General features: G+C 39.3%; 1 protein-coding gene across 1 annotated transcript in view; it reads left to right on the top strand.

Moving 5' to 3' along the window:
* The window catches only part of LOC134571436 (sodium channel protein type 2 subunit alpha-like), a 162,744-nt gene that overhangs the window by 35,724 nt on the left and 105,996 nt on the right, over positions 1 to 21,024 (top strand). Inside the window, exon 2 of the mRNA XM_063429686.1 lies at positions 17,792 to 18,106. Within this exon, the coding sequence (XP_063285756.1) occupies positions 17,840 to 18,106 (267 nt within the window). The 5' untranslated portion in view covers positions 17,792 to 17,839. The remainder of the gene's footprint in view (positions 1 to 17,791; positions 18,107 to 21,024) is intronic.

The raw sequence follows: 21,024 nt of genomic DNA, 5'->3' as shown, positions 1-21,024 counted from the left end.
CGTTTGTCAATTCTCCATAATTTGTAATTCGCGCCCTTTTCGACAGGAACCGGAAGTGATCAAATTTTGCCGAAACCAGAAGTGACGTCACATGCGTTCCACCGGAAACCAGAAGTGCCGTCACATGCGTTCCACCAATAGCATCTACATAGCAACTGGACGCAATCAGATCATTCAGAGATCATATGAAACCAGGATAAATAAAAAGCCCCATTCTGCTAGAGAAAAGACTGTTAGACATTGTACAGTAACCTTCTGATAGGAACCTTTATTTAGCCAGGGCCTGATTTACATCAGGAGTATTTGTAGGAAGATAATTTTCAAGCACCCCCAATACCCTTCCCCACTTCCAAACTAATAAAAAAAACAGTATCTTAAATTTGAAGAAATTGTTGTATATAAACACATATAGAGTAAGTGTGTGTTAGTTTATATGTGTGTCGGCTGTGCACATCTGTAGCAGCTGTGTAAGCCTGAGGGCAGATTTTTCTGTGTAAGTGTATTTCTGTAGATTGTGTTTGTGACAGTATGGATTGCAGCACCTGCAGTGGTTTGTGTAGTAGTGTGTAGTATGTGTGTGTAACAGCATCTGTAGAAGTATGTGCAACAGTGTGAAGAGCAGAATGGGTAGCACTTTGTGTGTAGCTGAGCTGTGTGTGTGGCCATGTGAGTAAGCCAAGCTGTGTGTTTGTATAGTGTGGGTAGCTAAGCTAGGTGAGTGGCCATGTGAGTAAGCCAAGCTGTGTATTTGTATAGTGTGGGCAGATAAGCTGTGTGTGTATACAGTGTGGGTTGCTAACGTGTGTGTAAAGTGTGGTTAGCTGAGCTGTGTGTACAGTGTGGGCTGCTGAGCTATGTGTACAGTGTGGCTAGCAGAGCTGTGCATATAGCGTTGGTTCCAGAAGTGTGTGTGTGTACAGTGTTGATAGCTGATCTGTGTGTGTGTGTCAGTGCACGTAGCTGAGCTGTGTGTGTACAATGTGAGTAGTTAAGCTGTGTGTACAGTGTGGGTAGCTAAGCTTTGTGCATATAGTGTGGGTAGTTGAGCTGTGTTTGTGGGTAGCTGAGCTGTGTGCATACCATGCTGGTAGCAGAGGTTTGTGTGTAGAGTGTGGCTAGCTGATCTCTGTGTGTGTGTACAGTGTGGATTGCTAACATGTGTGTGTAAAGTGTGGGTAGCTGAGTTGTGTGTGTACAGTGTGGATAGCTGAGCTATGTGTGTACAGTGTGGATAGCTGAGCTGTATGTGTACAGTGTGAGTAGTTGAACTGTGTGTACAGTGTGGGTAGCTGAGCTGTGCATATAGCGTGGGTTCCTGAAGTGTGTTTGTACAGTGTGGATAGCTAAGCTGTGTATGTGTGTACAGTGCAAGTAGCTGATCTGTGTGTGTACAATGTGGTGAGTAGCTAAGCTGTGTGTACAGTGTGGGTAACTATGCTTTGTGCATACAATGTGGGTAGCTGAGCTGTGTGCGTACAGTGTGGGTGGTCGAGCTGTGTTTGTGTACAGAGTGGGTAGCTGAGCTGTGTGCATACCATGTTGGTAGCTGAGGTTTGTGTGTACAGTGTGGGTAGCTGAGCTTTGTGCATACAGTGAGTAGCTGAGCTATGTTTGTGTACAGAGTGGGTAGCTGAGGTGTGTGTACAGTGTGAGTAGCTGAGCTGTTTGTATAGTGTGAGTAGCCAAGCTATGTGCATAGTGTGAGTAGCTGAGCTGTGTGTATAGTGTGAGTAGTTGAGCTGTGTGCATAGTGTGAGTAGCTGAGTTGTGTGCATAATGTGAGTAGCCAAGTTGTGTGTATAGTGTGAGTAGCCAAGCTGTGTGTACGTTTATCTGTCATTTCAGACTATCAGAGTCCAATCTTCTTTCCTCTCCCTCAGTGTTCAGTCTCTGATCTAAATGTTTAAAATACAGTTGTCCAAAATGTTATGTTCTGTCTGACCATTTTACTAAGTCCATGTATTCTTTTATATATGTGTCCTGATTGTGTATTGTCTGGTTAGAGCAATAGTAATGTTACTGCCTTAGAACTATAAAAACCCAGGTTTGAATACCAGTCAGACCATCTTATATGTAGACTAAATCAAGGGTGAGTACTCCTTGGGGCTCTAGGCCAAGGTGGGACACGGTGCACTGTGATTCCCCGAAGATATTCCCTGCTGTTGTAGTCTTAGTGAAGTTAGACTGCCAGTGGTTGAGCTGTCATCAAAGTTAGAGGCATAGTTTATCAAACGTCTCAAGGAAGGAGGCTTTAGCATGGGCAGTAAGGACTCTGGTATAGCCATCATGTAAGTGTGCAATGAAACTGTAGGTCAAGCCTTATAATGGGTTTTTGCCTCCGAAATTGAAAGGTTTACGAGAAGCTTTCACAGAGCACGTCTTGTCAGCATGGCGGTCAAGTCTCCCCCTTTCCATAATTGTAAGTGATTGTGGAATATGGTGGTGCTATAATGCTAATAATAATAATATATTTTAAGAAGTGTAGATTATGAGTTCCCATTGGAATAGGGCTCCTCCTGAGTTTTGTATTGTATCTTTGCCTTTTAGCTTGCTCTGAATGTACCCTTGGACAGTGCTAAGAATACTAAGATCATTCATGTAACATTAATTTAAAAAACCCAGGGCATAAAAGGAATATCTTTAGAGAAAATCAATGAGTCCATGGATTTTAATGATGCCGATATCCTGCCATAACTGCTATTTTTAAACAGTCTCTTTGTGGAGCACACAAGTTTGAAGTTGGTTTTAAATAACCTTATGTTATGAATAATATTTTCTGGCTAACTTGAATGTTTGAAACATTGGTCAACCATGTCCAAGACCCGCCAAGTCAGACATTTTTCACTCAGTTCTCCATAATCGACCGACAGTCCAGCTCTGTCACCTGGTGCTTGGAGGACTGCAAAGCAGTTGCACATGTGCATCAGGATGACATGTCACGTCAAGAGGACATGTCCTTTGTGAGCAGGGATGCTGTCAATGATGGTAATTGCATTACGGACTTGCCCACTCACTGGCCACACCACAACCAACCTGATTTCAGACCAGCCAAAGTTGGTAGGTTGGCAATTATTTATTACTAGATCCAGAAAAGCATATATTCTAGTTGGTGCTTGTTCTGAAGAGAGTTCTTACATTCTAAACGATGCCTTGGTAATTAAAACCATTGATGACTAACGTCTTACTCAGATGTGTTGCCTTTTCTATTTGCAACAACAATTGATGCTTGGGGCTTTATAGCAGATAGAATATACCTAACATTAATACATTATTGTCCTTTTCGGTCTCTCTAATTTCTACCCATAATGCTTCCACATTATCATCGATAAAATCATCTACTATTTCCTTAATATTAGGCTTTGAAGAGGAACTGTGACTTTAGAAATTACACCATTGAATAGAACCATGAAAATCACCCATTACTCTTCGTTGTGCGCTACCTATTGTTTTTAAGGCTTCATCACAATCCAATTCAGTAGAAACGCAACTGTTGTTTCTGTTTCAACCTTTTAACAGACCATTAATTCTGTTTAATGAGAGCAGAGCGATGATTGAAAGGGAATTAAAATAGCGACACTCAGTTCCAGCATAGATGTAATACAATGGTGTAATTAATTTTTTCCGACCTCACAAACTTTTTTTTTTTTTTTTTTTTTTTTAATATTGGCGATGTGTAAACACAATTTTAAAATTCCTGCAACAGTGCCGCTTTAAGGGCTGGTGCTTCAACATAAAAAAATAATAAATAAGAAGTGAGTTCCTTACAGTAATTTTTTTTATTCTTGCATGATTTTGTAAATTCATTATCTTTGCAATGTATTAAAAGAAGGCAGGGCAAGTTCATGCTACCTCCCTCTAGAGGTCCTATTGAATAGTGCAATAACCAATGGTTGATAGGGCAGACTTATCTATGAAGCGAATTCTGTTACAGTGGTTGTTAGCAATTTGATTCAATTGTCTATTCATTAAACAGTGATGTCAAGCGGGGCCTGGACGCCATGCTGAATGGTCGTAGAGTGCTTAGGCTCCTGCTTGATCCTGCTCTAAATCTAATCTTTTGTTGGACTTACCCACACTGGCACCCTTGTCTGATACTCCTAGGGCAACCTTGGAGTGGGATTTCGTAGCTGTTCGGCAGCTGTGGCCTCCAGCAACTCGTGGCCTGGTGTTTTCTCGGTGGGAGAAGCAACCAATCTCTCTGTCCGGAATGGCCCGTGCCTACCTTGGATTGTCAGAGCCCCATAATCTCCCTCCCCCTCTCGACCAGCAGGGGTTATCCCGGTCCCCACCAGATACCAATTACTCACCTGTCTGCTGCTCCTTGGTCAACCCTGCGTAACATGCTCCTTTGTGACCTTTTCTAAGATGGCGGACAGCGCAGAGTTGGGAGGAAGACTTCAACAGGAGACAGAGTCAGTAATCAGCACTGCTGATCCGTGTGGCTCAGCCTGCACACAGAGCTCCTGCCAGGAAACATCCCCCGAGGCGGAGACCCGAGAGAATCCAGCGGGTCTTATGTGTGATGCATACCCGTGAAGCTGACAGCCTCCTGCAGCCTCATGGACTTTGTCTCACTGTAAAAAGAGAGTTTGGAGTCATGGGAGATGGAGTGCTGCAGTGAACTGCAGAACCCAGGAAGGTTTCTGTCATCTCTTATACCTGTCTGGACTTTGTGTGCTATGGGTATTGGTTGAATAAGCTACTATCTAGTTACCCTAGACCAGTCTGGCTAAGTTTAGCTTAGCTTGCATATTACATTGCCTGCACACTCAGTGAGCACAGATAATAAGCAACTGGTGGTTTCCTTCTGTCTTATCCTAATTTTGTGTAGTTGCATTACTTGTTCTTTATACATAGACAGATATGCCTAACATGTTCCTTTTTCTACATATTTACTTCTAAAATGTGCAGTCACAATGCTGACCAACTGTTATGCTATCTATTTTTTTCTTGCTGTTGGGGCATTGCAATTTATTTTATGGTATATTCATGGACAACAGAAATAAAGAAGTAAAACAAAATAAAAAATAAACAGTGATGTTTTGACTCTAGAAATTCAGACTTAAATAGACAAGTAGAAAAATAAATCTGTAATTCTTCATCTGTATATCTTTTCCAACTCTTCCATTTTGCTTTAGATTTTGCAAGGCAATGGTTAGCTTACCATTATGCTTCGTTTAGTGAGTAACACTGAGAGTAAGCTAGGGACAATCAAGTCTGTAACCATCATATAATCTGTATTACAAGCTGATACATATGCTTTAAGAGCAGTTTAATATGTAACAGTCATAAAATTTGTACTACAATTTCGTACAAATACTTTAAGATCACATTTTAGGGATACTCTAGGCAACACAATCACTACAATGATAAAGTGTAATTGTTATATTGCTAAACGTTTCTGGGCGTCAAATTGTCTCTGAGTGATTTGACAAAAAAGCAGGGAGCCCTTTTCAGCCGAATTAAATATGGAGAATTTATACTTCCAAATGAACAATTTCAATTTTGTCCAGTCTGGACAGTGGTAATTGGTTGGCAATAGTGGATGCGGGTTAGCCTAGTGTTATCACTCTATCAATGACATGAAGGTTTGACACAATTGAAATTGACAATGCAGACGTATAAATTCTGCATTGTAATTGTGGCTGAGGCAAATGTTGGTCCAAGTGTGCTTCTAAACAGTTTGACCAAAAAAGCAACAGGGGGCTTTTATCAACACAAGACTGAGCTGTAGTGATTAAATAGCTTAGCATGTCCCTTTACACTTTATATTTCTGGTTTCACCTTATATTCAGTCTTATAAGGAAACCTGGAATCTGGGAGCAAGGAACCCACATGTATGATTTGGTTGGGTAATGGTCAAGTTGTAACTCTAGAAATTGCTTTTGATGAACAACAAATCTCATGTTCTATGTGTAAATATTAATTTGCACTACAATCATTATTATCCATTCCTAGAATTTTTACGTATAAACCCTACACTTAAAACAGACTGGACATCTGCAATACATTATTATGCACTGTGTTGGCTGATAATGTGTTATGTAAATAAAAAAAGTCAAATGACACTATTAATATTGCCAATTGTTACATTTTCTAAGTTGGTGCTGTGGCGGAACCAACCTCGCCACTGTGAACTGGAGAAGCCTGGTTGCTAGCCTCCTGCCCTGCGACTATGGCCCTGGGGTGTATTAACCCTTCAAGAAGTATATTTGGGCACAATGGATTTTTGTATGCTGTTCCTGGCCCTTTAAATACTTGGGAGCAGTATTACAACTTTTAAACTGGCACTTTGAATGCAGTCGAAGTGCCAAAGTCGTTGAAGTGTCGAAGCGCCGAAGTCGTCAAAGTGGCATTACAGTCGAACACGTGGCGACGGCCATTTTAATCCAGTCGAATGCGGTGAGGTGTACCTTCCCCTACCCTTCGACACTGCGGCTGGAGACTAAGTCCCGTTCGAAGATTCGAACACACGTTCGAACGGGACTTTGTCATTTCTGGGTGTAAAATAGACCTCTGGTAGACAATATAACACCACGGAAACACAACCCGGTTTCACTTCGAGTCGAAGTGAGTTTGACGATTCGAACACTGCCTTTGGATGGGACTTTGTAACTTTTCAGGGCAGAAATAGACCGACCGCACAGCCTGAATCTGTGGAAATGTTTTGGGCATGAAAATGTGCTTGCGGTCGGTCATAAAGGACTTCCAGCTAACTATTTAACCCCTGAATGGAATTGGCTGAATTTTGGATATGTGTGTAAGTAAAGTATGCTGATTAATAATATGTGTTTTTTATGAAGATTGAATGTATAGTTTTAAAGTTATAAAAATGTATAAAAATGTATGTTTAAATTGTACGTTATAATTGGGTTACCTCTCAGGCTAAGGGGAGGGAATCTGTGGGATGTAACCATTGTGTGATTGGGTAATGTTTAATTGGATGTGGGCGTCTCCCTTGCAAGGGAGAATTGCATAAAAGCAGAGTGTGTGTAATTAAACCAGAGTTCTTCTTGACCCTCAATACGTAGCCTTGTCTCGTTATTGGAGGGAACTGCTATATCACACTGGGGATTGCTATGCTCTGCATACTCCCTTGAGCTTTAATCACTTAGCTCTTTTGAGAGTTTGTTCCGGTTACGTTCTCCTTGGAGGAGAGGTCTTCCCCACACGGTCCTGGATGCTGGAGGTTCATGCAGGGTGGAAGGAAGACGGCGCGGCTCATTTAAGCTACGGCGGTTGTGGAGTCTGCGGTGGTTGTGGTGTCGTCTGCAGTGCTTGGAGTCCTCAGGAAGCGCTAGGAGCATCCGTCAACGGAAGGTGATCCATTACAGGTGCGTATCAACTTATCATGGCAGGATCACCTAAACAAGTAAAATATCCTAAAGCAATACAAAATATAATTTATCATAGTAATAAAATATATATTTCATTGCTTTAGTAGTTGTTAAGGTAGCAGTTACCTGCTATCCAAATTACAATGGTTGGAGGTTTGCGGGTATTAAGAGCAGTTAATACCTTATCTTACATTACACTCATATAATCTCTTCCCCTGATATGATTTTCCCTGCTTGCACTGCAGTTGTTGTTATGGAAAATAGAAGAACCATCAGTAGGAAGGTTTTCCAGCTCCTTCCTGTCTTTCAGGTGTTGATATAGAGGTCTATACTGGCTGGGAACTGTTTGACAGGTGGGGGTAGGGACCAAAAAGAAAACCTATACAAATATATATAAATCTATCTATATAAATGTGCAGGGACTTCTGCTGACACACTGTGTAGATAACATTTTATAATCTTTTATTTACACTAAAGTTGCGTGTGATTAATTCACTTTAAAGGAACACTATAGTCACCCAGACCTCATGTCTCATGTCTCTGCTATGTAAAACAGTGCAGTTTAGGTTCACAGCCACTAGTGAAGCTTCCACTTCACTGACCTATTAAAACTCTGTGACGTGATGCAGAAACCATCTGATGTCGTAGGGGTCGGAGTGGTGAGCAGCACCTAGATAGTCTCGGGACTTGAAAAAGTTAAGACCTTTATTATATTAGCGTTCTCTTGCTCCGGAGAGGGGACACCTGAGTAGACTACAAGTAGGGATAGGGACACTATAGCTTAGGAGCACAGAACTGTATTCCTAACGCTATAGTGTTTCTTTAATAGGAGCCTGAGCAGCATAACTTAACTGGGAAGGTTCAAAATAGCCCATGAAGACGCACAGGAAGTTAATGTGTACCATTATTAACCAGTCATCTGGTAGATCAGAACAACAGTACTTTAAAAGCCTCATTAAATGTAGATAGTGACCTGACTACATTAGTTAATGAAAGAATTTACAGTTTTACTGGAAACTTCTAATTATGTGAAACCGCAAAAGTGATATTCAATTTAGCTATTGTTAATGAAGATTTTTGAAATAATTACATTCTACAATGCTGTGGTGTGTGTTGTGGAGATTTATGAGAAAATATTATTCATAAAGAGCTCTGTAAATTTACAAAGTTATTGAGGTTTTAGAAGTAGGAAAATATGATGCATACAATTTAAATTATATGGATATATCTAAATATCTAAATTGTATGGATACCTAGGTCTGGAGTGCCTTCGTTGTTAGGAGAAGAAGATATCCAGCTATAAAAATACTCAGTGCTGTCCATTGAACTATTTACAGCATTGTAAAACACTTGTCATTTTCTAAGATGTATTGTTTACCCTCAGAGAAACATAAAAATAAACCTATAGAATAAAAATCCGTTCAACATTTGACATTACTCGCAGAGTACACCTAATGCAGCTCCTGACTCCTGAGTGGGAAAACTAACCCATTAGAGAAATGTTTAAATCCCAAACCCTCTCAAGGCTTAGACAACACCCGTAGTGTCAATCCAGCCTTAATATAGTAAGTAAAGCTATATAAAATTCACAGAGGCCTAAAATACTCTTACACTAACATGGTGAAACTGTGATAGATGCCTGTGAAAAACATCCAGTAAGAAACCAAAGTGGCCCCTTCATAGCTGAGGAAGGCCTTGTGAAATGACATCTGGATTGACACCCAGTGTGATTCATTTTGCCCCACTTGCAGTCCAGAACCCAGAATTGCTAGTTCTGTGCTGCTCTCTCTGCCCAGTCTGCTCTGTAAATTTCACATGGATTCTTGATGATTACAGGCCAATGGCAGCTCAATCACCAAGTACGAAGTCTCTCTTGTCTGATAAAAAGCTGGATAAAGATAAAGATGGGCGGTGCCAGGCCACCATACTGCATAGTAGCATGGAAGAACAGCTCCCAAGATTTTCAGACCTTTTGGCCCACAAGCGCTGATAAATCCCTCACCTGACACTGAGAAGCGACAGTTCAGTGCACTGCGGGGTGCCGGTCATGACGTTAAACTTGAAACTTGTCTCAAGGCTCCTTGCATGGAGATATTAAACCTTCGAAATTGAGACCTACCCAGGTAAGTGGGGTGGACTGCCGCTGCCCTGCTATCCTGCCTGCTTGCAACAGCCCGGAGCCTTTGATCCTCATGGTGCCGGCCCTGCCCCCTCCACTTTTTGACCAGTGGGGGTCATCCTGGTCCACCCTGGAGCTGAACTATCGGGTAAGCTGGTTAGTGGACTTACCCACATCATGGCTGCTGAGCCTGTCACACAACCCAGACAATCACTGGAGGTGGCGGTCTCCTTCAGGTCCTTTGAAGCCCTCTGCACACAGTTCTGGGTGACCCTACCCAAGAGGCATGCAGCTCATGTGACTCAGCTCGGAGTGCAACTATCTAGCGCTGAGGCTTATTTTTTGGGTGACGCAGATTCCACCACCATTAAGCCGCTGGCTGAGGCAATCCCTTGGCTGGGTTATATCCCCACTTCTGGCAAAAGTTACCTATTTGCCACCAGTGAAGAACCTGTTCCAACATGAAATGCGCAGATAAACCTCCGTGACGGCATTAACCGACATGGACTGGCAGACTGGCTATCTGCTCCTAATGTGGAAAGTGGGTATTTTGGGACTGTGTCTTGCCATTGATAGGGGTGGGATAATCCCTACCTGATGCTTGGGAAAGACTCTTAATGTGAAGTTCTTACCATGGACAGCTCTATTTCCCCAACTGCTTAACTGTCTATGGCTGTCTGTGGGGTCCAGGAATCTTTACTTAAAATGGCATGCTCTCAAAAGTTTTCTTTCTAAGTGATATATCTCTCCTGTCATACTGTTTCACATGTTTTGCTTGCCTAATTTACTTTCTTATCTTTAACAAAAGAACTCTGGCATCTATCTCTGATTTACATTTGTACTTATACTGATGTGTTTGCTACTGCTTGTATTTGTTTTGCCTACGCTGCAAAAATAAAGAAGTCAAAAAAATAAAAGTTGGGTAAAACAGGAGATAGGTACAGCGCTTAGATAGTGCTTATGGGGTTATATGTAACAACAAAAGGAAGACGCGGTAGGAACTAATAGTATATTAAAACTTCTTTGTAGAGTATAAGTGAAGTAAAAATATGCACTCACACTTTTGTGGAGCCTCAATTCAGATCCAGCTTGTGTGTCTGAACGGAATAATATCTGCCTAAGGATATAGTGCAGTGCATACCTCACGTAGTATTAGTTGTAGAAGGTATCCTCATAGGAAGTTAAAAACAGATACAAATAGTAATATAGTGTAGTATATTGAGCTATAGAGCAGGGGTAGGTATGTAAATAAAATGTGCACTCACATGTAATGGAGTCCTAATATTTGCTCCAGGAATAGCGTATGAAGTGGTATGATCCCCACTCAAGGATTTAGGTATAGTGGGTCTCTCTCCGTGGATATATACATGTAAAAAAATAAAACAACAATAGTGTACACCACTGATATGCAGTAAAAAACACAGTAAAAAGAAATGAAAAAAACTGCTCACATGCTGAAGAGCACAGTAATGTTTGCTCAGTCCAGTGCGCTTAGGTGGTATTATCCCCACCAAGGATATCTAGACCAAGAATCCAGCAGCAGATATTCAGGTCCAATAAAATAGTACTTTTACTAGAAAAAAACTATAAAAAACATAATAAAGGTAAAAAAAGTGGATTAAACACTTAACGTGTTTCAGCTAAAAGTAGGCTTTCTCAAAAGTATTAACAGGATGTATAGGACCTTAGCTGCTTAAAAAGGAGTGTTGAATTAAAAAATAACGGTTTTGTGACATCACAGTCACATGACCGAAACTAATTAGTATAAAAAAATGTTTTTATTTAAATGTAAAATTGGTTAAAAACTTGTTGCATTAGAAGATTGGGCTAATAGGAAGTGGATTGCTATAAAATGTATAAAAAAAAACCAAGTGTTTATTTAACTAAAATGTAACTTTATTGAGATAGAAAATGGGTGCAAAGAACAATCCAAGATGGCACTGTGGGCCGCATCACTTGACAGGAGCGCCGTTGGAGTAAAATGTAAATAGTAAAAGAATGTACTCTCTAGTGAAGGGGGTAAGAGGGGAGCTCCCTAGATATATGGGGCCAAAAAACAAGGGCCACAAAGTAAATAGCCGAGCTTCTCCAAAATGGCACCAGTTTGTAAATAAAGCTACAGAAACAGGGCGAACGGCGCCACCTAGGGGCTAAAGCCAGGGTAAAGGGAATAATGAAAATTAATTAAAGAAAGAATAATGACACAAAAAAAATCATGATTCAAATCGTGAGTCCAGCGGCTATATTAAAAGGACGCATGATGGAACATTTTAGTGATGTACTAAAATTAACGCCAGATCACCACGGGATCGGTGATCACGGGGTTAATGCTGTTGCTGGGTGTCTCAGTGTGCGAGGCAGATCAGCAACAGCAAATGGCGCTGTCCCTGTCACCATGTGATCCCTGTGACATCTGATCCACCTCTCTATACCTTGCTGTGAGTTGTAAAGTTGAGAGAGATGTATGAGAGTGAAACTTTGTGCGCTGTTGAATAATTTCATAGAATTTTAAAGCCTTTTTAGCAATATAAATCTGATTTTAACCCATTCCCTGCCCTTTGATAACTTGCAGTGATCAAAATACAGTTCACTACTTAAAGTACAATTTTTTCCTTGTCCCAATGGGTTACATTTGATTATTATTTATGTTATGTTAATTTGAATTTTTGATTTAGTAAGTTGGTTGGGTGGTAGTTAGTGGGAAATTGGAACATTTTGTGTTAAGTTAATTAGAGGTAAAAAGTGAAAAAAAAGAAAAAAGTGAAAAACAAACAAACAACTGTTATTTAGTTAAAGTGCATTTGTACATCATGCTTGGATACCTTCCATGTGTACAAAGGAAAAGACAGTCACCGTCATCCCCCGGGTTGCCTGATGAAATAGGGACAAGTGGGAAAATTGTTGGGGACCTAAACAACCCCTTACTAAACAAGACATTACCCTTATAACAACAATTATCACAATAGTACCCTACTACTTAATATGCTTAATATAGTTTCACATTGACATTTTATTTTGACTTCTTGTATATTGTGACCTGTAACTACCAAAATAGACTGAAATCCTAGACATATTATGTACTCTGTAAATAAGTACAAATAAATTCGTTTATTTTGAATTACTTTTCTTACTCTGAATTTATTCTAAACACATTATTATTGCTAAAACATTTTTGTGTGTGTCTTGTATTTTTTTTTTATAATAAATGAGAATTTATATATGTGTACCGTTCTTACGACCCGGTTGTAAAATGAATTGGTTGGTAAGTGAGGCGCATGCGCACCAGTGCAGATCTATGTTCAAGGAAATATTCCCAAACATAGACAAGCACAGCAGAGCAGGGAATCCCTCCAATCTATGTTTGGGGAAATTTCCCGACCATAGATTAAAGGGATTCCCTGCTCTGGTGCACTTGTCTATGTTCATGGAAATTTCCCTGATCGTAGACATACGCACCAGAGCAGGGAATCCCTCTAATCTATGTTCAGGGAAAATTCCCCGAACATAGACCAGCTTTCTAACATGGGGAATCCCTTGAATCCCCACGCTAGAGAACTGGTCGTAAGTGTAAGCCTTTGCAAAACAGGTAGGTCGCAAAGTGAGGACCACCGGTATGTCACATCAAATTAAAGCCCCTTTTATCCTTGAAAAAAAGGTATATAATATGTGTGTGTGTGTATATGTATATAAATGTCCAGGCTGTGGCACTCAACCCCCCCAAAAATATATATGTGTGTTAGTGTATATAATATAATATGCAACTTGCAGTTGAACACAAAACGCTGACAAATTCAAAAATTGCTTGTGTCTGTAAGTACAAAACAAGTGTCCTTATGGGTTTAACACTAAAAAATTATTTAAGCATCCACCCAAAAGGAAACGCTAGATGGTGAGTTTATTTCAAATGTTCACAAAAAGGTACCATGATTTTTCAAATTAATTTAGTAACTTCTAACAATTCCAGTAGATGTAAAACTAATACATAGTTTGCAAATAAACACAATATTGTTCTAAACGTAATTCCAAAGGAACATCCAAGATCTTTTACTCCGTAATTTCATACATCAAAACACAATTTATATTCCTATTTTTGATTTTCAAGGTTCTCTATGGTTCTATCAACAACATATATATCAAATTCCGGCAGGGTTGACTAAGCCCTTCATCCTTCTGAGGTAGATAAAATGAGTACCATTAAATTGGGTAATAGTAACACCTAGATGTTGGGCTAAGGTAAGATCACGAGGATTTAATTGAAAACCAGAGTACCGGTAATCTGAATGGGCCTTTCCTGGCTAAATACTTTGTTATTGTCATATATGTGGATTTAATAAAACAACCAGTCTGTATGTTGATTGCATTGGGTGCATTGGTTCCTAGGTGCATGTATGCATGTATTCCCAGAAGTTTAGGCACTTGGAAGAGTTCCATCTCACCAATAGGTCATACTATAAAGCTATGATATCAGAGAAACACAGTAGGGTATTTTAACTGCTTCTCTGGATTGAAAATGATAGTCAATGAAGCAAGTCTTGATTTTGATCCATGGATTTCTGGAACACATTTATTTTGCTGCCTTTGTTTATGTTTATATAGTTGCATTATGGCTTATAACCTTTAATCAGGTTCCTTCTTTGTAATTGATATATCGTTCTAGATCAACTGGCCACTTGTAATACTAACAAGAAAATATAGTTCAGTTAAAAATATAATTTAACATCTATACTCATAAGAATATGAAATTAATGTGCTGGTGTGTAAACCAGTCTGTAAAATGTTATTGAATGATTAAGAGGTTGATTGTAAATTGAAGGTATTTCTATAATGTGCTGTTGCTAATTACTAAACATTGAGGGTGGTAGCAGTCAGTGGTTAATCCCTCAAAAGTATTCACTAATTGGCTGCAGAATGAGTCTGACTTGGTTGTATTGTCAAGCTCACAGATGAAGTCTCCATGCTTTTTACTGATTGTTTTCTGCATGATGCCACCAGCTTGTTAAAGAGTGATTCAACCGTGATAATACCAATCTAAATGAATACACTTCAAACGGATCTATAATTGACTGTTGTATTTAGAAACAGATTTAAGTTTCTATCTTCTTCAGGTTTGTAAACCATTAGTTAAAACATAACCAGCTGTTCCATTCTTTCTATAGTAGTTCAGAAAATATCAGGATAGAATTTACCTAGACTAGTAGTCGAGTTGAGTTGATTATATACCTAATCCGACATGATTGTTGAGTTTATGTTGGGAGAATCCCTACATAATGAGTTTTAGCAAACCAAACAAAATGTATGTTTTGTAAAGTTCCATCTTTAGCTCTTCCAGCCTATGAAATGTTAAGAAAGAAACAATTATATTATCTAAAATGTTATAATATACAAGTTACAGAAATGAGTCTCAATGTGATCTTCACAATCCAATTCTGATGCTTCTATGTTTTATGTGATGTAAATACAAAGTAATTCAAATATGTATTTAAACTCAGCATATAACTAGAATCATTTTGATTAAGCTTTATAAAGAGCCAGATTAATGCAGTAGCTGATGGAGCTACAGCTCTAGACCCATGCCTCTTTGATAGGCTCACGTAGTGTAAAATGTAAATTTTTGTATGTGGGCAAGAGATATATTCCATCCTTGATTTTTGTTACTTGCACTCTAATCTAGGACATTAGGTCACCCCCCGCATTCTAATTTAGGGCCCCCACCCACCGCTCAGGGGTGGGGGCCAAGGGGTGAGGACATTTTGCACATTTTGTCTGTATTATGGTTATAGTAGTACTTTTCGTACATTGGAGACACAGTACAAGTATTAACATTGATAACGTGGGTTAGGTGGGGGTGAGGGGTCGTTTGTATCCCGGGGGTTCAGTAAGTGGGTGATGGGTGGTTGATGATGAGGTGATTCATGTCCTTTGGGGTTCGGTTGTTTCAGAGTACGTCTTGCCCTTGGGGGCTTGGTGCAGAGGGGTTTGGCATCCAGTGTTGTAGAGTCTGTAGGGTGTTTACGTACCCCTGTAAATTGTCAGTATGGACTTGCCAATGTGTTGTGTCCCTTGTCTGTTTATCGTCGAATTTGGTGTTGTGACCCAAGGATAGGGACGTATTTGTGGTAATTTCTGGGTGGGTGTAGGTGCGGGGGGTAAGGGCAGGTTGGGGGGTGTTGAAGAGGGTTGAGAGGGATGGTTCGGGAGGGGGTGGTGGACAGGGGTGGGGCCGGGTTGGGGATCAAGTGTTGTGGGTCGCCGTAGCCGAGCTCCCCTTAGGAGGTTGTTGGGTGCTCAAAGATCCAATGGTCCCATATTTTATTGAAATGTTTTGTGGTGTCATGGATTAGGGCTGAGAGTGTATCCATTTTCATTGCATCCTCGACTTTTCTTTTAATAGTGGTTATAGAGGGGATGTCTGAGCAGCCCCATTTCTCCGCTATCGCTCGTCTGGTTGCTAGTGCTATCTTGGCTATTAATTTGTTTTGAGACCTAGGGGTGTCTTTGTGTGGTTTGGAAATGAGTCATATCCATGGGTCCATGGGGATGATTGTGTGTAGGAGTCTGGACACTATATGATAGATTTGGAGCCATAGTTGTTGTATATGGGTGCATTCCCACCATAGGTGTATGTATGTGCCCTTAGTCCAGCATCCTTTCCAGCAGAGGTCGAAGTCCGGTCTGCCCATTTGTTTTAGTCTGATGGGGGTAAGGTAGCATCTCATTAATGTTTTGTATGCTTGTTCCTTATGGTTGACACAAATGGAGATCGTGGCCGTGGCCTCCTAGATGCCTCCCCAGTCTGTTGTGTTATTGGGGGATCGTAGGTCTCTTCCCCATGCTGTTTGATAAGATAGTGCTCCTTCAGTAAAGGTCTGGGTGATGTGTGAGTGGTTGTGCCTGCTTGTTTATAGATAGGGGTATTTAAAAAGCTTTGGAGTTGTAGATATCGAAAGTAGTTGAATGTTGTGAGCGGGGTGGTCCTGGGTAGGTCGTTAAATGGTATTACCTGTCGGTCTTGGTAGAAGTGGTGGAGTCTGAACAGTTCATTGTGTTCGAATCGCGCAAATTCAGTTGGTATCATGCCTGGTGTGAATAGGGTATTGCATAGTATTAGCATTAAGGGGGAAGGGTTGGTCACGAGGGCACATTTGGAGGCCATCTTGTCCCAAACTTTAATAGATAAAAGTATAGCAGGGGAAGTAGGGGGTAGAGGCAGTAATGCCTGTTTTGCTACCTATGTATATAGTGAGGGGAGGTTTCCGCGTAGGATATCATGTTCGAGATCCACCCATCATTTGGTTCCCGTGGGTTAGTTGCGCTGCGTGGAAGTAGTGGATAAGGTGCGGTATTCCTAGCCCCCCTTGTATGTTTGGGACATAGAGAGTCGATCGCTTGATACGGGCTCTCTTATTGACCCATATAAATTATTCTATTTGTGTTTGCAATTGTTTAAAGTCGAAATATGGTTGTTGTTTTTTAAATAAGTAATAATATTCATGTATTGATTCAATGAAGAAGAATATAGTATGGTTTTAATTTCTGCTCACCACTATTGTCACAAGTACATGGAGGAATCTGGTCAATGTGACAAGGTGTTTTAGTTCACATGTTTCTCAAAAGTCAAATACCACTAATATAGTTAACAAAGTGATGTGTTTAGAAAAGAAACTAAAAAAAAGAAAGTCATGAAACAGTCTATAGTTCTGATTTAAGAGAAAGTGATCAGGTGTACTTTTATTGTAGCACTTGTAACATACATAGATATATAAGCATTTTTATAAATTATTATTATTTCTTTTGTTTCTTTGGTATGTATATTTAAGTTAACTATATATAGAAATGTGATATGTTTAAAAAACACTGCCAATAAATTATTAGATACAAATTATTTGAATTCAAATGAGATATAATGCACAAACAGGTAGCAATAAAGCATTTTTTGTTAATGGAACTCTGATAGCTAGAGGCAGACACCTTATTTTAAAAATGCAGTAGAAGTTTCAACGTTAAACATGTACTTCCAAAGTAAGGTTAAAAATAAGAATATCAGGCAACCTATAATTTTGAGCTACACAGTATCTGTAGTATATGCAACATTCTGCATTATGAGCATGCAAGTGCTGAAAAATATGAATTATTTCATTTTGCACAAAAAAAACTAATATATTGGGTATGAAAAATGCATAGCTTATTCTATAAGCCAAAAGCTATAAAGTACAAAAATGTTGTGTTGGTGCCTAGAATGTTCTTTTAATCTATTCTTCCAGCTTGCTAACCTTTCAACTTTTTTCACAGTTTGTCACTCAAAATAACATATTTTTTACCTTCAATTTTATTATAGCACTTTCGTGTATAAGAGGCTGATTGGTAATTAGTACAGGATGAGAAGATGGAGCAACCACTTATACCCCCACCAGGACCAGACAGCCTACGTCTCTTCACAAGAGAATCTCTTGCTGACCTTGAAAAGCGATTTGCAGAAGAAAAAGCTAAGAAGCCCCCAAAGGATCGCAGAGATGATGATGATGAAAATGGCCCCAAGCCAAATTCGAACTTGGAAGCAGGCAAAAGTTTGCCTTTTATATATGGAGACATTCCATCCGGAATGGTATCAGAACCAATGGAAGACCTGGACCCATATTACAGTAATAAAAGGGTAATGGTGTTGTAATTAAAATAAGATTCACAATAACAAAAGAAATCCAAATAATCATTAATTTTATAGGAAATGTTTTATAGAAAAGATATTATATACAGAGGAAGGGAACTATATACAAAGTATGACCACATTGACCATTGTGTGGAGCGGTACATACCTCCATGATGAAGCTTACCCTTAGTTTATTGCATTATGGCCTCAGTTTAATATTTTTCTCTACACTTTTCTAATAAATGTAATATTTTTGGGATAAAGTGTTAAAACAATATCAACATTTTAAAATATTCAATCAGTTTAGAAGTTTATCCTAAAATATTTGAATATTTTAGCCAAGAAAATATTAGCTCAAGGTCTATATAAGTAATACATTACATGCAAAATAAACAAATAAAATAATTAAAATGAAAAGGTTAATCACTTCTGAATTTCTCATGCTTGCTGAAGATTTTCTTGGCTTTTGTTTCTTTGTGAGTTGTGGATAGTAGCAATTATGTTTATAACATACTGGCTTTCTTACGGACGTAATGGCTCTCCCAGGGGTAAAAAAAGAGCTGATCCTAGTTACAGAAGGCAATGATTACAACTATAAAAGATGAAAAGCATCTTGGATAATTGATGTGACCTTCAAATGGTACCACAATGCATTAAATGGGTAGAACTGACACATTTTAGCACAAAATAACCTAGAATGAGCAAGGAAAACTCTTCAAATGACTTGTTTTTTCCTTTTTAGCTTTGGTCTACAGTTCCCATCTTCATTCTCTCTGATTTCCAGTTTGATCAATACCCATACAACAAATTCCACTAATCTAACTGGTAATAGAAGATGGCATGGGTCATGAAGATAGGATTGACCTTAAGAGGCGACCTTGCTCATGAACTCAGTCTACCAGCTAATAAGAGTTTTTGACATATAAGATCATATTCATTTCAGTTGTTTTTTTTACATTTAGTAGGATTCTGCTATCCAATTACAGTACAGATCAATAATTACAAACTAACACTGCCTTCTGTTGTATATTCATAACTTGATAATATTTATACTTTAGTCTAGAGGTTCCTGTAGGTTTTTAAAATGCTGTCTGAAAGTTCTACTAGCAGGAACTACATTATATTTCTAACTAGTAGACCATTGATACAAGAGTTTCAGTTTCTATGCTATGAAAATATACCATGGTAGGTAACGCAACACTTTCTTTGTGCTGTATTTTGTTTTTGCCCTCCAGTTCATAAAGCACTTAAGAAATCCTTAATCCAGGAATTTGTATCATGAAAAGTAATATATAGCAGTTATTTAAAAAAATACAATGTACAGCTAGGAAAATGCAATGCAGATAAAACAGTAATTTTGTGCACAATACTTTTCTTATTAAAAAGGTATGCAGCCTGGATGCATTTTACATACAATAACTGCACACCAGAGCCATACCTAGGTTACATGGCATCTGGGGTATAAACGTATTTTGCCCCTCCGCTCTGTGTGCTGCTGCGATCCCTCTGCACTGATTGTTTCCCAGCTCCATGTAGCTCTGTACTCATGCCAGAGCTAGGGTGACGTCACATCCACACTTCAGCATCAGTGACAGGTATGAGAAGGAACTGGTCAATCGGTGCACAGTTATCCTAGCATCACCCCTACCGCCCACTTTGCATCAGTGTACAAAATACTTCACAACACCCCCTAACTAGCAATGTGTCAGGAGACAGGTGCCTCCTCTGGCAAAAGGGGGCGGTACTCAGTGCACCTCCGTGCCTTCTGTTATGTTATCTGTGGTGGTCCACCCCCTCTACCCTCCCCAGGTTATAATGCCTCTTGTGCACACCATATGACTGGTTCCAGATAAGGGTTGTTTGAGTTAATTTCCTGATCTCTTATTATGCCAATATTCAAGTGGCAAATGGCAGTCTTATCAAGTCTAAAGGGTATTAAATTAGAACGAGTATTATTGCTGGATTGTACACAAGCCTGGACTAGTCTAGAGGGCACTGAAATTCCATTCAATTAAGATGTTTATTTTGTGATAATTAATGGAATACAGCTGCTATGACATGACCTGTTAAATGTATACTTTTTAGCATTGGAAGTATTGGAAGCTGGAGTTTCTGGCTTTTAGTGGTGGAAGTGGCTGGCAACCAGTGGACCCCATGTAAGTTGTCAAGCTGTTAGCAAATGGGTTGACTACTTACATTGGAAGGAACCAGGTCACTCCTAGCACCATAACTACTACAGCATGCTAGAATTGTTTCTGTGATCTATATATGCACATACTTCTACTAGTTGTACATAAATATGTTTATATAAACCAACTTTACTGTGTATTCAAGGTGGGTAGGCCTAGTGTTGTGGTTTTAGTTTTTCAGTATTTTTTTAAAATTAATTTTTGTTAATGAAGAAGTCTTATTTTTAATCAGTTATATCGGGATATGATGGATTTTTTCGGGGTTGTTCCGGTGGCTGAAGGAAAAAGTTTGAATTGTTTCACACTGCTTTCTGCTTCACTTAAAGCTTAATTAGAACTTTTACTGTCTTGGTGGCATTGCTGTATTAATAATTGGAAAATGCAATTTGTTTCCAATTTTCGGATGGCCCATATCAGTGAAGGCAACCATTACTAGCAGCCAGATAATAAAGGCTGGAGTGACCTAAGTATTGGTATTGTGGTCACTATTATGTACTGACTGTTACTAGTAATAGGTTATTACTATTATTTACAAACCATGTTGAACTTGAACAATTTACGTTGTAGGTTTTAGTTTGTGGCTTTATTATTTGGTCAGAGTTCTGCAGTTTAACTCTATACATTTATTTTTGTTTATGTAGTAGCAGACATACATGAGATGGTTGCACAACCATTTCAAGGTCCATATATTTTCGCTTGCAAATCAACTTATGTGGTGCATCTTTTGTGTACAAA

The sequence above is a fragment of the Pelobates fuscus genome, chromosome 8 (assembly GCF_036172605.1).
Source record: "Pelobates fuscus isolate aPelFus1 chromosome 8, aPelFus1.pri, whole genome shotgun sequence".
Lineage (NCBI taxonomy): Eukaryota > Metazoa > Chordata > Amphibia > Anura > Pelobatidae > Pelobates > Pelobates fuscus.
Note: the sequence above shows the minus strand (reverse complement) of the source record. Positions and strands in the feature narration are given on the sequence as shown.